Here is a 17,260-nt window from a genome sequence, read left to right as displayed (position 1 = left end):
TTGAGCTATAGGGAGATGCTGAACAGGCTGGGGCTGTTTTCCCTGGAGCATCGGAGGCTGAGGGGTGACCTTATAGAGGTTTACAAAATTATGAGGGCATGGATAGGATAAATAGACAAGATCTTTTCCCTGGGGTAGGGGAGTCCAGAACTAGAGGGCATAGGTTTAGGGGTAGAGGGGAAAGATATAAAAGAGACCTAAGGGGCAACCTTTTCAAACTGAGGGTGGTACGTGTATGGAATGAGCTGCCAGAGGAAGTGGTAGAGGCTGGTAAAATTGTAACATTTAGAAGTAATTTGGATGTGTATATGAATAGGAAGGGTTTGGAGGGAAATGGATTGAGTGCTGGCAGATGGGACTAGATTGGGTTGGGATATCTGGTTGGCATGGACAGGTTGGACCAAAGGGTCTGTTTCCATGCTGTACATCTCTATGACTCTATGCGTTCGTGGTTTACAACACAACACAGCAACTCCAGTTATAGTGAATATTAACTCCTTATTGAACTTGATTTGATTCCCTGTTAATGGGTGTGAATACAAAATACCAATTTTTATTTGATAGTTTGGAGACTGTTCACATCAGTTACAGAACTAGCTATAACGGGTGACCAGTTACAATAAGATAGCATTCGTAATTTCATAATTTGATCAGATGCTCGGTCTGTAAATTTCAGTGTGTTATATTCAGTTAATTTAATTCAATGCAGACACAAAAACAAAAGAATTCAAGCATGCAAAGCAACACATCTCTGTCTTTGTATATCGGATAGCATGAGCTTACATACACAGAGTACGTTATCTTCTTCCTGTTCTCCAGCTTTGTAATTAATCTACTGTAGCTATCTGATCAGCTGCCTCGAAACAGAAGGGGAAGAAATAGGCCATTCAGCCCATCAAACCTGTTCCAGTATTCAATTAGATCATAGCTAATCTTCCATATATTCAATCGGAGGAAGTTTCTTCTTATCTCACCCAGGATGTCAGATCAGTAGTCTGAAAATATAGTGTCTGTGAATACTTCAAGAAGGTTGATGGTGAGGTAAAGCTATTCAATGACACTTTTCTCTGCTATCTGTATATCCTTTAATATCTTAGCATCTAGATGTCTATTGATCTCTATCTTGAACAAGCTCTATGCTTTCCTCCCTTCCATTAGACAACTTTGTCTAACTGGTTTTACTGAGTTACAACTATCCCCATCCTAGCCCTGAACTCATATCTATCTTTTGTTTCTGTCATATTTCACTCAATTTATACAAAAACAGAAATTGCTGTCGAAACTTAGCAGGTCTGATAGCATCTGCGGAGATAAAACACAGTTAACGTTTCAAGTCCATTGACCTTCAGAATTTCTGTTTTGGTGTTTGAGATCGCCAACATCCATAACTTTTTTTTGTTTTATCCTATTACATTGATCCTATTCCTACTAAATTGCTTGGTCACCCAACATCCCTTTGAGTCCTGACATTAGCTACAACTATGATGTTTTACCCCATCATCCTTGCAAACTACTGCTCCATTTCCAACCTCCCTTTCCTCTCTGAATACCGTAGAAGAGTTGTCATTTCCCAAATCCATTCACATCTTTTTCAGAACTCTATGTTTGAATACTTCCATAACTTTATTGCTCACATTGCAGCCTCCTTCAAATTGGCAAGACCAAACACAGACTGGGAGACTGCTTTATGGAACACCTCTGCCCTGTCCATCAGAATGACCACAATCATCCAGTTGCTTGCTATTTCAATAAATCATCTTGTCGTTAGCTAACATTTTTGTCTTGGACCTAGCAATATTCCAATGAGGCACAAAGCAAGCTCAAAGAATAATGCTTCACTTGCCACTTAGGCATTTTACAGTCTTGAGATCTTAACACTGAATTTCACAATTCCAGAAACTGACTGCATTATGCCAATTCTTCATTTTCTTAGATTCCTTCCTCCCCCCATTACCTCGTCTTGTTTACTTTGCTCTGAGTAAAGAGGAGCCATTCTTTCCCTTTCAAGCCTAATTCATACCTATTTTCAATCTATTTTTCTCTTTTATCTCCATTAACAAGCCTTTGTCTTTTGTGCTGGGCCTCTCCACTAACTACCCTTTGCTCCTCCTCTCTTCCCATGTTAAAAGAACAGGAAAGGCCTTTCAAACACCTTTCAGTCCGAAAATCTCGTAAGTCACAAGTGACATCTTTCTGACCGTGACAAAGGTAAACTATTCAACCCTATCCTTCTTAGCTTGTCCGCAAGCCTTTGATGTAGTTTACTATGCAGTCCCCTGCCAGAACCTCTACACTTGCATCAAATTAGGTGGAATGGCATTTACTTGGTGCCATTCATTTCATTCTATTAACAGCTAGTGCATCATTTGCAATGGCTTTGTTTCCCAATTCTAAAACATTACCTCTAGTAACCCACAAGAATGTATCCATGGCCTCCTATTGTTTTGCTGTGTACATTTCTTTCCCGTGGCAACATCAGCAGAAAGCATAGTGTTAGTTTTCACATGCTTTACCTTCTTGAAGCATTCACAGACACTATATTTTCAGACTACTGATCTGACATCCTGGGTGAGATAAGAAGAAACTTCCTTCGATTGAATATATGGAAGATTGAAGCTATTGTCTTCTGCAACAAAATTCATTTACTAACTGCTAATACATGTCCCTGTCTCACCACTACTTACAGCTAAGTTTCTGACAGAGATCTACAGCTCAGAAAAAAAATCCTATGGCCCATTACATCCCCAACGGTCAAAAACAGCTACCTATTCCAATTCCATTTTAATGCACATGGTCAGTAGCCTTGGTATCACGAAAAGTGCACAGCTAAATATTTTAAAAATGTTATGAAAGGTTCTGTGTCTACCATGTTGATCGGCACTGAGTTCCAGATTTGCCCCACCTTCTGGGTGAAAAGGCCTCAACACTGATCCCTGTGGGACCTCGCTTTAGAGGAGATTTGAGGAAAAACTTTTTCTATGACTCTGTGATGGGTTTGTTACTGCCGGAGTTGACTCTTCCAACACTCTACTGATTTCCTTCTAATGTTGCACTCACAACATGTTATGAAAGTTTGAAGCCATTTTCCTGATTTGGACCAAATCTCGTTTTCGCTACATTAGGTTTTGGTTTGGCAATGCCACAATTTTAAAATTCTCATCCCTGTGTTCACATCCCTTTGTGGTCCTTTATCATCCTCAGCTTCCTTTTTCCCATCATTGATGGTCAGACTTCACCTCCAGAATTCCTTGTCGAAGATCATTGTCTGTAAACCTCTCCCTCCTCTCCATGGAAGGCTTCTTAAAACCTAACTCTAATGAAGCATTTATCATAAGCCCTAATATATCATTCTTTTACTTGGGATGAAGTTTTGAATGATTATGGTCCTCTTAACCATCTGTGATGTTTTACGATATTAAAATGTAATATATAAAGTTTGTCATAATTTCTAAGTCTTTTGAAATGCCTTCACAGGTTGAATTGGAGGCAGAAATTGAGAAGCTACAGACAGAACAGGAAATTTATTCCAGAAAACAGCGAGATTTGGAGACTTCAGAAACTGACACTAAGGTACGAAAAAGTAGGACTGGATTTGGAAAGGTTTTCTCTGCTCGCTGAGTCAATGAGCACATCGGAAACAGACCTTTAAAAGCAGTTCTCTTGGGGTAGAGTCACTGACCACATTGAATTATCCTGAGCTAGATGTGAGGGGGAGCTGTTTAACTCTCCCTGCACCTCCAAAGGAATATTATTCCATCATTCGGACACTTGATTGACTGAAACACACACAGATAAAGGCTGGCAATTGAAGAATTGTCCCTGGAGCCTCGATCATAGGAATATAGAAAGGAGGAGGAAGGAAATCCCATTAGACCCAGTGACCCTGACCCATGCAGAGAGAGTTCATTCACATACCCACTGATCCACCATGAACCATGTCCTGACCTGGGAAAGACAAACAGAAAAGAAAATAAACACCTGCAACCAATTCAGAACAAACCTGAGGAAATTACTCCAGCTCTCTTTAAAAGGGTGGGAGTAACTCCATATCTACCACATGATCAGGGAATCTGTTCCAGAGGATAGTTTGTTTTAATCACCAGTTCATAAGAATACATGAAAAACACATGGATTTGGTGCAGAAGTAAGACAAACATTCAAGCCCTGCTCTGCCGTTCACTAAGATAACGGCTGAGATGATTTTGACCTTAACTCCGCTTTAGGTCTAACACCCACTCTAATCTATGCATTTTATTCACAGGATGTGTATCTGACTGTCCTGATCCATCTCAGTCATCCCATCCAACAAAAGGCTGCAGAAATCCCTCTACCGTTTTAACATCCCCATTAGGTCCCTCTTAGCCAGCCTTTCTCTCAATACCTGACCCCTTGGAGCTGATCTTCTGAACTAAAATCCATCAGACTCTGTATTATTCTGGTCACCATCCACTTCAGGATCTCAATTTCCTTCAAAACTGGAGCCATCACTCCAGGTGTGGATGGACCAAGTGGCAGTACCATCCCCAGACTAAGTCTTTGAAACTCCAGGTAACACTGACAAAACCCTATTTTCCCTCCTCGTTTTCTACCCTGCTGCTTGTCTATCTTTAACAGTGATGAACTGGTGATTTAAACAAACTATCCTGTACCTGGAAAGTGCCATATGCTCAGGGTAATGGCTGAGAGGGAGTGCTGTTTGTAATGAGAGTTGATTTTGGTTTCAGACACAGATCAATGACCTGAAAGAAAATCTACTGAAGAGTTTCTCTGAATGGAGGAGAAAGCTGGAAGAAGATGAAGCATCTACCATGTCACTGATTGATGAGGAGGGTCACCAAGCTCTCTCACGGATTAGAAGCTGTTGTGAAGCATTAAAGAAGAGGACAGATCTGCTAAAATTAATAGATAGGGAAACCCAGAATCTGGTACGAAGGGACCATCTCTCCTTTATTCAGGTACATCTTCAATATAAACAGGACCATGACTGAGATATCAGATATTTGAGGCTGGTGGAAGGCTGAATTGTTTGAAGTTTGTTGGGGCCCAGCATTGAAGCTGCCCCCTCAGCCCTGCCATTGGACTGTTGGTGCTCCCCACTTCAGTCCTGCCCTTAGTGCGTTGATGCTACCCCCCTCAGCCCTTCTCTCAGAATATTGGCGCTGCAACTTCAACTCTGCCCTTGGAATGTTTTTGTCACCTGCCAGCCTGCCCTCAAAATGTTGGTACTATGGACGTAAGTTTGCTTTCTAAGCTGGAAGGTTCATTTTCAGATGTTTTGTCACATCATCATCAGTAAGCATTCAGTGAAGCATTAGTGGCATGGCCCACATTTTATTTATGTGTTTAGATTTCTTTGGGTTGGTGATGTCATTTCCTGTGGTGGTATCATTTCCTGATCATTTTCTCAGAGGGTGGTAAATGGGATCCAAGTCAACATGTTTATTGATAGAGTTCCGGTTGGAGCGCCATACTTCGAGGAATTCTCGTGCATGCCTCTGTTTAGCTTGTCCTAAGATGGATGTGTTGTCCCAGTCGAAATGGTGTCCCTGCTCATTTGTATGTAAAGATACCAGCGAGAATGGATCATTTCTTTTTGTGGCTAGTTGATGTTCATGCACCTAGTGGCTAGTTTTCTGCCTGTTTGTCCAAAGTCGTGTTTGTTACAGTACTTGCAAGATATTTTGCAAATGACATTAGTTTTGCTTGTTGTCTGTATAGGGTCCTTCAAGTTCGTTAGCTGCTGTTTTAGTGTGTTGGTAGGTTTGCGGGTGACCATGATGCCAAGAGGTCTGAGTAGTCTGGCATTCATTTCTGAGATGAAGAAGAGAGTGGCGAGGGTTTCTGGATGTGGTTTGTCTGCTTGTTTTGGTTTGTTGAAGAGAAATCAGTGGACTGTGTTTATTGGGTACCTGTTCTTTATGAATACACTGTATAGCTGATTTTTCTCTGCTCTTTGTAGTTCCTCTGTGCTGCAGTGTGTGGTGGCTCATTGAAATAATGTTCTAATGCAGCTCCATTTGTGGGTGTTGGAATGATTGCTTCTGTAGTTCATTATTTGGTTTGTATGTGTTGTTTTCCTGTAGACGCTGGTTTGAAGTTCCCCATTGGCTGTTCACTCTACTGTGACATCTAGGAATGGCAGTTTGTTGTTGATTTTCTCCTCTTTAGTGAATTTTATGCCAGTAAGGGTATTATTGATGGTCTTGAAGGTTTCCTCTAATTTGTTTCATTTAATGATGACAAAGGTATCATCCACATAGCGGACCCAAAGTTTGGGTTAGATTGTTGGCAGAGCTGTTTGTTCGAGTCTCTGCATTACTATCTCTGCTAAAAACCCTGATATCGAAGATCCCATGGGTGTTCCTTTGGTTTGTCTGTAGGTTTTGTTGTTGAAGGTGAAGTGGGTGGTAAAGCATAGGTCCACTAGCTTGATGACATTGTCCTTGCTGATGAAGTTGGTGGTGGATCCCATTTAGCACCCCCTGAGAAAAAGAACAGGAAATGACATCATCACAGGAAATGATATCACCAACCCAAGGAAATCTAAACACATAAATAAAAAGCGGGTCATATCACCAGTGCTTCACCGGAGGCTCACTGATGGTGCTACCTAGTATGGTGAGGAAATGTCTGAAAACGAACCTTCAAGCTTGGCGAACAAACCTACATCCAGAATCTTAACCTGAGCTACAAATCTTCTAAAAACTTGTGAATGTTGGTACTATCCCGAGATAGAGTGCAGTGAAATGTGAATTATTCCCTATTTCAGTGACTGGGCCCACCTGCTGTTCAACACTGAACTCTTTCTCTCAATCACAAATTCATTGTTTGGTTCCTTTGTGTGTTGCTTTGTTTGTTCATTGACTGATTCGATCTCCTTCCTTTATTCGCAGAACTCAAGGCAACTCATTTCCAGGTAAGTTCCTCTCAGTCGTATAGTGGCTGCTGTTAGGGAACCTTCCTCTGGGAGAAGAGTGTAAGTAGAATATAGGTGTGAAAACCTTCTTAGATACAGTCCTTTCAAATGGTGTGAATATTGAGTGATGTTCCACTGTAGTTTGGCGGTGTTATCGGCTCAGACAAACTGTTGGAAATGATGCTGTTTCGGACTGCTTGATGGAGCTTCTCAGAAATCTGAGAGAAAGCTGCAATATTCATTATCTAAATGCCTTTAGATGAAAAAAGCTGGCTGTAGTTAGGGACACATTGTTACGTCCTTGTCATAGAATCGAAACAAAAGATTTGGGTTTACATTAAAATGAGTGCTGATAAGATAATGGTCTTTGGGTTGCAATGGGTGTCTCCTGCTTCTCCTAATTCACAACGAGTACGAAAAGGAGCAGATCATTAGCACTGACCTTGGAACAGTCAGCTCTTTCAATCCCTGAGCTGCTGCTCGGCAGCACTAGGCTCCCTGACCCAGAAACATAGAAATTAAGAGCAGGAAAAGGCCATTTGAACCAGATGCATCTTTTAATATGACAGGCTGATTCTCTATCTCAATACCAAACTTCTGATTTCTCTCCATGTCCGTTGATGCCTTTAAAACCTAAAAAAAGTGAGTATCACTTTCTTGAATATATTCAGTGACTTGACATCCAAAGTCTTCTGTGGTAGATAACTTCACAGGCTCAATGTACTTTGAGTGAAGGCATTTTTCCTCATCACACTCCTAAATGCCTGTGCCATATCCTGAGACTGTGACCACTGATTCTAGACTCCCTAACCAGGGAAAACATGCTCCCTGCATCTAGTCTGTCCAGCCCTGTTAGAACTGTAATGTTTCTATCCTCTTTCATCCTTCTAAACCTTCATTAGTATAGGCCTAGTTGAACTAATCTCTCCTCGGAGTGTCTGTGTGGCAAATATATCTTTTCTGAGGTAGGGAGACCAAAACTGCACACAATACTCTATGTATGCTCTTACCAAGGCCTGGTATAATTGCAGTAGGACATTGCTACTTCTGAAGTCAAACTATCTTGCAATGAAGGCTCGTCTTTAATTTGCCTTCCTAATTGCTTGCTGCAATTGCCCAAATACTGTCATTGATGAAGGGCTTTTGCCGGAAACATCAATTTTCCTGCTCCTCGGTTGCTGCCTGATATGCTGTGCTTTTCCAGCACTGTTGTAATCTTGACCCAAATACCGTCGTTGACTAGTGTACAAGGACACCCAGATCCTTTTGTACATCCACACTTTCCAATATATCACCATTTGGGCGGCACGGTAGCACAGTGGTTAGCACTGCTGCCTCACAGCGCCAGAGACCCGGGTTCAATGCCCGCCTCAGGCGACTGACTGTGTGGAGTTTGCACGTTCTCCCCGTGTCTCCGTGGGTTTCCTCCGGGTGCTCCGGTTTCCTCCCACAGTCCAAAGATGTGCAGGTCAGGTGAATTGGCCATGCTAAATTGCCTCTAGTGTTAGGTAAGGGGTAAATGTAGGGGTATGGGTGGGTTGCGCTTCGGCGGGGCGGTGTGGACTTGTTGGGCCGAAGGGCCTGTTTCCACACTGTAAGTAATCTAATCTAAACTTAAAAAATAGTGTTTCTCTCTATTTTTCACACTAAAGTGTGTAACTTCACATTTAGTCATATTGTATTGCATCAGTCATGTGTTTGCCGACTCACTCAACTTATCTAAATCACCGTGAAGTCTCTTTGCATCCTCATCACAACTTGTACAGTTTTGGGACATCAGCTAGTAGTTCCTGCTTGCCAGTCAGAGGAAGACTAATTTATTTCCATGCTCTGTTTTCCATCTGTCAGCATTTCTTGACTCATGCCAATATAAAATACCATATGTCTTAACTCTGCCCACTAACCTCTTCTGAGGGACTTTATCAAGAACCTTCTGAAAATGCAAATACACCATATCCTCTAGTTCTCCCATATCTATGCGACTGGTTACATTGTCAATCAAGTGCAACAGATTAGTTAAGCATGATTTGTCTTTCATAAAATGACACTGGCTTTGTCCAAAACCATTAAGGCTTTCTAAATGATTTGTTATTACATATTTTGTAACAGACTCTAGCATTTTCCCACTACGATGTTAGGCTAACTGGTCTGTAATTCCTGGATTTTTTTCTCCTTCCCTTTTTAAATAATAGATTTAGATTTTGTCATCCTCCAACTTGTAGTAACTATTCCACAGGCTATGGAATTTTGGAACATCACTACCAATGTATCTAATACTTACAGGTCCACTTCCTTTAGTATTTTCGGATGTAGATTGTCAGCCTTGAATCCCATTAACTTGCCTAGCACAATTTTCTTAATAAAACTGATCTTATTCAATTCCACCTTTTCACAAGACTTGTGGCTCCCGAATATTTTAGGAGGTAGCAGCAAATTACTGCAGATGCTGGAATCTGTACTGAAAGCAAAAAATGCTGGAGATAACATGGGTTAGGCAGTATCCATTGAGACAAAGCAAGCTAACGTTTTGAGTCTAGTTGACTCTTCATCAGAGCTGATATGAAGTGTGGAGGGGGCAGGATTTATGCAATAGTGACAGGAGAGGCAGGAATGCTGGGAAAGAAAGCATGTTGATAGTTCAGATTAAGTGATTGGAATGTGAGTATGGCAGAACAATGGCATATCTATCTGCAGCTGTGAAAGAACAGACAGTCCCACTGAGGTAGGGGGAGAGAGCAAGGACACGGCGACAAACAAGTAAAGCTAAAAGAAAGGGAAGGAATGGGAGTGAGTTCACAATTTGAAGGACTTAAACTCAATATTATCTCCAGAATGTTGTGAAGTGCTAGTCTGAAGATGAGATATTGTTCTTCCAGTTTGCACTGGGATTCACTTTGACATTGCAGCATGCTGAGAATAGACAAGTGGGCTTGAGAGCAGGATGCTCTGTTAAAATGACCAGCTACAGGAAGGTTGAGATCATGCTTGCACATAGACTGGAGGTGTTCTGCAAGGCAGTCACCCAGTTTGCCTTTGGTTTCTCCAATGTAGATTAGGTCACATCAGGTGCAGCGAATACAATACACAAGATTGGAGGAGGTACAAGTAAAATGCTGCTTCATCTGGAAAGACTGTTTAGTCCCTTGGATGGTAAGCATGGAGGAGGTGAAAGGGCAGTTGTTACAGCTTCTGCAGCTACATGGGAAGGGTGGTGTGGTGTTGGTGTTCGAGGAATGGACTAGGGTGTCCCAGCGAAATGCAGATGGGGGAGTGAGGGGAAGATATGTTTGGTTGTGGCATTTTGCTGGAGTTGTCTGAAATTGCAGATAATAGTCCTTTGAATGCAGAGGCTGGTGGGATGAAATGTGAGGACAAGGGGAAACCGATCACGTTGTTGTAAGTGATGGGAAGGGGCAAAAGCAAAAGCACAGGTTATAGGTCGGAGGCAGTTGAGGGCCCTGTCAATCACAGTGGATGGGAAATTATGGTTATGGAAGAAGGAAGCCATGTCAGCAACATTGTTTTGGAAGTTGGCATTATCTGAACAGAACGACATAGACAAAGGAACAGGGAGAATCGCATAGAATCCTTGCAGGATGTGGGGTGTGAAGAACTGTAGTGAAGGTCAGTACAAGGGTCAGTGGCTTTGTAGTGGATGGCAGTAGATAGTTTATTCCCCAAATAGAAATAGAGAAGTCAGCGTAAGGAAGGTAAGTTTCAGAAATGGATAATGTGAAAGTGATAGAAGGGTGGAAATTAGAGGCAAAATGAACAAAGTTTTCAAGGTCCAGGTAGGAACATGATGCAGCACTGAAACAGTTGTCAATGCATGGAAGAGTTGTTGGAGGGGACCAATATAGGACTGGAACAAGGATTGTCCCATATACCCAATAAGGAGGCAAGCAGAACTAGCACCTATAGCCACTCCTTTGACTTGGCAGAAGTGAGATGAACTAAAGAAGAAATTGTTTAGTGAGAGAACAGGTTCAGCCAAGCAGAGGAGAATGGTGGTCAATGTGGATTGTTCAGGCGTCTGGTTGAGGAAGAAGCCGAGAGCTTTCAGACCCTCCTGGTGAGGAATAGTGGTATAGAGGGATTGGACATCCATGGTGAACTGGAGGCAGTCAGGGCCAGGGACTGGAAATATGTCCCCACCTTAATGAACTTCAGACCTGCCACGACATTGAACTGATTTTCCATCGCCTCCGTCTCTGCGCTCACTTCTTCTGGCAGGAATCCTCCCCCCAACTCTATTCCACCAATCCCTTCACCTGCCTGCAGGATTCACCCTCCAATTGGAACCGTTCCTCTGGCTTCTTGCCTGCTCTCAATTCCTTCTCTGAAAACTGCTGGCGTGACATTGGCCATCTCAATGTCTCGGCTCCTCTCATCCACTCTAACCTGTCCCCTTCTGAAATTGTCGCACATCACTCTCTCAGGTCCAACCCCAACCCCATTGTCACCTGATGCACTTATCTTTACCTGGAACAGGCTCAATGCCAACTCCCTGACACTTCTTCCTACCTGGAGGAGAAAGTGAGGTCTGCAGATGCTGGAGATCAGAGCTGCAAATGTGTTGCTGGAAAAGCGCAGCAGGTCAGGCAGCATCCAGGGAACAGGAGAATTGACGTTTCGGGCATAAGCCCTTCTTCAGGAATGAGGAAAGTGTGTCCAGCAGGCTAAAATAAAAGGTAGGGAGGAGGGACTTGGGGGAGGGGCGTTGGAAATGTGATAGGTGGAAAGAGGTCAAGGTGAGGGTGATAGGTCAGACTGGGGTGGGGGCGGAGAGGTCAGGAAGAAGATTGCAGGTTAGGAAGGCGGTGCTGAATTCGATGGATTTGACTGAGACAAGGTGGGGGGAGGGGAAATGAGGAAACTGGTGAAATCCGAGTTCATCCCTTGTGGTTGGAGGGTTCCTAGGCGGAAGATGAGGCGCTCTTCCTCCAACCGCCGTGTTGTTGTGGTCTGGCGATGGAGGAGTCCAAAGACCTGAATATCCTTGGTGGAGTGGGAGGGGGAGTTGAAGTGTTGAGCTACAGGGTGGTTGGGTTGGTTGGTCCGGGTGTCCCAGAGGTGTTCTCTGAAACGCTCCGCAAGTAGCCGGCCTGTCTCCCCAATATAGAGGAGGCCACATCGGGTGCAGAGGATGATGTGTGTGGAGGTGCAGGTGAATCTGTGGCGGATATGGAAGTTTCCTTTGGGGCCTTGGAGGGAGGTGAGGGGGGAGGTGTGGGCGCAAGTCTTGCACCTCCTGCGGTTGCAGGGGAAGGTGCCGGGAGTGGAGGTTGGGTTGGTGGGGGGTGTGGATCTGACGAGGGAGTCACGGAGGGAGTGGTCTTTACGGAATGCTGATAGGGGAGGGGAGAGAAATATATCCTTGGTGGTGGGGTCCGTTTGGAGGTGGCAGAAATGACGGCGGATGATGCGCTGTACATGGAGATTGGTGGGGTGGTAGGTGAGGACCAGTGGGGTTCTGTCCTGGTGGCGGTTGGAGGGGTGGGGCTCAAGGGCGGAGGAGCGGGAAGTGGAAGAGATGCGGTGGAGGGCATCGTCGACCACGTCGGGGGGGAAATTGCGGTCCTTGAAGAAGGAGGCCATCTGGGTTGTATGTTTTTGGAACTGGTCCTCCTGGGAGCAGATGCGGCGGAGACGAAGGAATTGGGAGAATGGGATGGCGTTTTTACAGGGGGCAGGGTGGGAGGAGGTGTAGTCCAGGTAGCTGTGGGAGTCGGTCGGTATGTAGTAGATGTCCGTGTTGATTCGGTCGCCTGAGATAGAAATAGAAAGGTCGAGGAAGGGGAGGGAGGAATCTGAGACTGTCCAGGTGAATTTGAGGTCGGGGTGGAAGGTGTTGGTGAAGTGGATGAACTGATCAACCTCCTCGTGGGAGCACGAGGCGGCGCTGATACAGTCATCAATGTAGCGGAGGAAAAGGTGGGGGGTGGGGCCAGTGTAGTTGCGGAAGATGGACTGTTCCACATACCCTACGAAGAGGCAGGCATAGCTGGGGCCCATGCGGGTGCCCATGGCTACTCCTTTCGTTTGGAGGAAGTGGGAGGATTGGAAAGAGAAGTTGTTCAGGGTGAGGACCAGTTCAGTCAGTCAAAGGAGGGTGTCAGTGGAAGGGTACTGGTCAGTACGGCGGGAAAGGAAGAAGCGGAGGGCTTTGAGTCCTTCGTGATGGGGGATGGAGGTGTACAGGGACTGGATGTCCATGGTGAAGATAAGGCGTTGGGGACCAGGGAAGCGAAAATCATGGAGCAGGTGGAGGGCATGGGTGGTGTCCCGAACGTAGGTAGGGAGTTCTTGGACTAAGGGAGACAGGACCGTGTCAAGGTATGCGGAGATGAGTTCGGTGGGGCAGGAGCAGGCGGAGACAATGGGTCGGCCAGGGCAGTCAGGTTTGTGGATTTCCTACCTCCCCATGGATCATGACCCACATCCGAACGTCAGGCAATTGTTGCCAGGACTGTTACTGACCTCATTACCTCTCATATTCGCCCACTGCCTTTAATCTTATAGTCTCCCAACCCTGCACAGCCTGCTTCTACCTCCTTCCCAAGATCCACAAATCAGACTTCCCCAGTAGACCCATTGTATCAGCTTGTTCCTGCCCCACTGAGCTCATTTCCTCATGGGCGGCACTGTGGCACAGTGGTTAGCACTGCTCCCTCACAGCGCCAGAGACCCGGGTTCAATTCCCGCCTCAGGCGACTGACTGTGTGGAGTTTGCACATTCTCCCCGTGTCTGCGTGGGTTTCCTCCGGGTGCTCCGGTTTCCTCCCACAGTCCAGAGATATGCAGGTCAGGTGAATTGGCCATGCTAAATTGCCTGTAGTGTTAAGGTAAAGGGGTAAATGTAGGGATATGGTTGGGTTGCGCTTCGGCGGATCGGTGTGGACTTGTTGGGCAGAAGGGTCTGTTTCCACACTGTAAGTAATCTAATCTAAATCTAATCTAATATAATCTTACCTTGATTCTATCCTCTCTCCACTTGTCCAGACCCTGTCAACCTACATCCACAATTCCTCTGATGCCCTTTGCTTTATTGACACTTTCTAGTTTCCTGGCTCTGACTGCTTCCTGTTTATTATGAATGTCCAATCCCTCTGTACCTCCATTCTCCACTAGGACAGTCTGAGAGTTCTCAACTTCTTCCTTGACCAGAGGCCTGGACAATCCCTATCCACCACCACTCTCTTCAGCTTGCTGAACTTTTCTGTCACTGAACAATTTCTCCTTTATTTTATCTCACTTCTACCAAGTCAACTGAGTGGCTATGGGCACCTGCATGGGTTCCAGTTATGCTTGTCCTTGTTCCGGTCCTACACTGGCCCCCTCCCACAACTCTTTCTTCAGGACGACTGCTTCAATGCCGTGTCATGTTCCTTGAAAACTTTGTTCATATTACTTCCAATTTCCACCCCTCTATAACTTTCATATCATCCATTTCTGACATTTAGCTTCCTTTCCTTAACCTCCCTGTCTTCATTCGGGGAATAAAATGTTCACTGCCATCCATTACAAAGCACTGACTCCCATAGCAATCTACACCACTGCTCCTCACACGACATATCCATAGGATTCCATATCATTTTCCCAGTTCCTTTGTCTATGTTGTATGTGTTCAGATGATGCCACCTTCCAGAACAGCGTGGCTGACATGCTACTTCCCTACTTCCCTAACTATGGTTTCCTGCCCGCTGTGTTTGACAGAGCCCTCAACCACCTCCGACATATCACCCATACTTCCGCACTTGCCCCTTCCGATCACTCACAATGGCACGATCGGGTTCCACTTGGCCTCACATTTCATCCCAGCAGCCTCTGCACTCAAAGGATCATTCTCCGCCATTCCAGACAATTCCACAGAACACCACCAGCAATCACATCTTCCCCTCACTACCCCCTCTGCATTTTGCAGGGATCATTCCCTCTGGGGCACCCTGGCCCAATCCTCGACCACCAACACCACACCCCATGGCAGCTTCCCATGTAACCACAGAAGCTGTAACACCTGTCCCTTCACCTCCTCCATGCTCACCATCCAAGGGCATAAACTGTCTTTCCAGGTGAAGCAACATTTCACCTGTATCTCCTCCAATCTTGTGTATTGTATTCGCTGTACCCGAAGGCAGACCGGGTGACCACTTTGCAGAACACCTCCAGTGTAGGTTAATGCATGATCACAACTTTCCTGTAGCTGGTCATTTTAACAGAGCATCCTGCTCGCACGCCCACTTGTCTGTTCTCAGCATGCTGCAATGCCCCAGTGAATCCCAGCGCAAACTCAAAGAACAACATCTCATCTTCAGACTAGGCACTTTACAATCTTCTGGACTTAATATTGAGTTCAACACCTTCAAATTGTGAACGCACTTCCATTCTTTCCTTTCTTTTAGCTTTACTTGTTACATTCTGTTACCATGTCCTCTCTCCCCTACCCCAACCCCAGTGAGAATGTCGATTCTTTCACATCTGGCAGTTAAACACACCATTGTTCTGCCAATCTTACATCCCAGTCACTTAATCTGAATTATCAACATCCTTTCTCCCCCAGCACTCCTGCCCTACCACTGCATAAATGCTGTCCCTCCACAATTCATATCAGCTCTGATGAAGAGTCATCTCAACTCGAAATGTTAGCTTGCTTACTCTCCATGGATGATGCCTGACCCACTGAAATCTCCAACATTTTTTGTTTTCATTTTAGGGAGGTTATTTGTTCTGTCTTTTGTGAAGATGGAACCAAAGTCTACGTTCAATTCTTCTGCTGTTTCTATACTTATTTTGGTCACCACCTGGAACGTATTGTTGGGCAGCAAATTTGGAATATTTATTAGGTTTTGACTGTTTTTCACAAGAGCTTCATTCATGGAATGGGACAGAGCTACTGAAATCATGTGCTTTAAAATCACTGCCCCTATTCAAACCCCCAACTCTTTATGAGAATCAACCTCTCAGATAATCTCATTGAGCCTGAAAGTCTGTTTTTTCTCCTTTCCTCATGTGTTCCTGCAGAGAACAGTAGGGCACAGACTTGGGATAATAACTATTATTAATCATGGGAAAATGAGTCTCCAGTTTCGAGAAACTGAACTGAATAAAGTGGATTTGAAAACCACAAACTGATGTGAAGTGGAAGTGAATCAGGTTCCTTCTGCACTGGCTGAATTATAATGTTACTGTGTTCCCTGTTGAACCTGCCTCAACCCTTTGCAGGGCACTCAACTGTATTTCTCAACTAATTAATTTTACTAGGACTACACCTGGAAGAAGTAGATTCCATGGAAAGATCCCAACCAAGGTAATTAGGGTCTGGAATCAATGAGACCAGTCAAGAAAGCTCCTCCCAATTTTACAATCCCTCTAAGTCCCTGAAGGTTTATAATATTTACCTCAACATGTGGCGATCAGTGCGAATGAAGGGAGACTGTAAATTCCGGGATTCTGACATTTTCAAAATGGGTTCCTGCAGGGTGTCAGTTCAAACATTAGAAGGCATGTCCGTTTTTGCTGATCTCGTTCCCCTTTAGGTTTCTGATCTGAAATGTCCCTGCTGATAAGATCATTCTTTTCTCCTCCATTACAGAGTGACTGACACTCGGAGGATCACAAAACTAAATGTTACAGAACTAACTCTGAACCTGCCCAGTATTTCTCAATTTATCCAGGAGAGGCTGAATGGATGGGAAAAGTACCAGTCAGACATTTTGCGAATTGTTGGTAAGAAGGTGCAGCTTTTCTATAATCTAAGAGAATGAGATTAAATTGGGTTAGTTGTGTTCAAACAGCAAGGAATACTTCTGAACTTAAAAGTCAGCTCCTTGTGTATATGGATCAGGAGCCTGAGATTCATTCTCAGTCCCCTGTGACACCTGCTTGAAATATTCTCATTGGAATGAGCCACCGTGTTCTGGATCAGTGGTGCTGGAAGAGCACAGCAATTCAGGCAGCATCCGAGGACAGGCAAAATCGACATTTCGGGCAAAAGCCCTTCATCAGGAATAAAGGCAGAGAGCCTGAAGCGTGGAGAGATAAGCTAGAGAAGGGTGGGGGTGGGGAGAGAGTAGCATAGAGTACAATAGGTCAGTGGGGAAGGAGATGAAGGTGATAGGTCAGGGAGGAGAGGGTGGAGTGGATAGGTGGAAAAGGAGCTGGGCAGGTTGGACAAGTCCGGACAGGTCAAGGGGACAGTGCGGAGCTGCAAGTTTGAAACTAGGATCAGGTGGGGGAAGGGGAAATGAGGAAACTGTTGAAATCCACATTGATGCCCTGGGGTTGAAGTGTTCCGAGGCGGAAGATGAGGCGTTCTTCCTCCAGACTTCTGGTGGTGAGGGAGCG

The 17,260-nt window shown here is 44.7% G+C and overlaps 1 protein-coding gene across 2 annotated transcripts in view; it reads left to right on the top strand.

The window, feature by feature from the left end:
• LOC122556785 (E3 ubiquitin/ISG15 ligase TRIM25-like) overlaps nt 1-17,260 on the top strand; it is an 84,283-nt gene that overhangs the window by 8,551 nt on the left and 58,472 nt on the right. For both annotated transcript variants that reach the window (XM_087995061.1, XM_043703954.2), the window contains exons 2-5: nt 3,475-3,570; nt 4,725-4,955; nt 6,894-6,916; nt 16,509-16,642. In XM_087995061.1, coding sequence (XP_087851187.1) covers nt 3,475-3,570; nt 4,725-4,955; nt 6,894-6,916; nt 16,509-16,642 — 484 coding nt within the window. The remainder of the gene's footprint in view (nt 1-3,474; nt 3,571-4,724; nt 4,956-6,893; nt 6,917-16,508; nt 16,643-17,260) is intronic.

The sequence above is a fragment of the Chiloscyllium plagiosum genome, unplaced genomic scaffold (assembly GCF_037043375.1).
Source record: "Chiloscyllium plagiosum isolate Xiang-an unplaced genomic scaffold, Cpla_swu_hap1 HiC_scaffold_16, whole genome shotgun sequence".
Taxonomy (NCBI): Eukaryota; Metazoa; Chordata; class Chondrichthyes; order Orectolobiformes; family Hemiscylliidae; genus Chiloscyllium; species Chiloscyllium plagiosum.
Note: the sequence above shows the minus strand (reverse complement) of the source record. Positions and strands in the feature narration are given on the sequence as shown.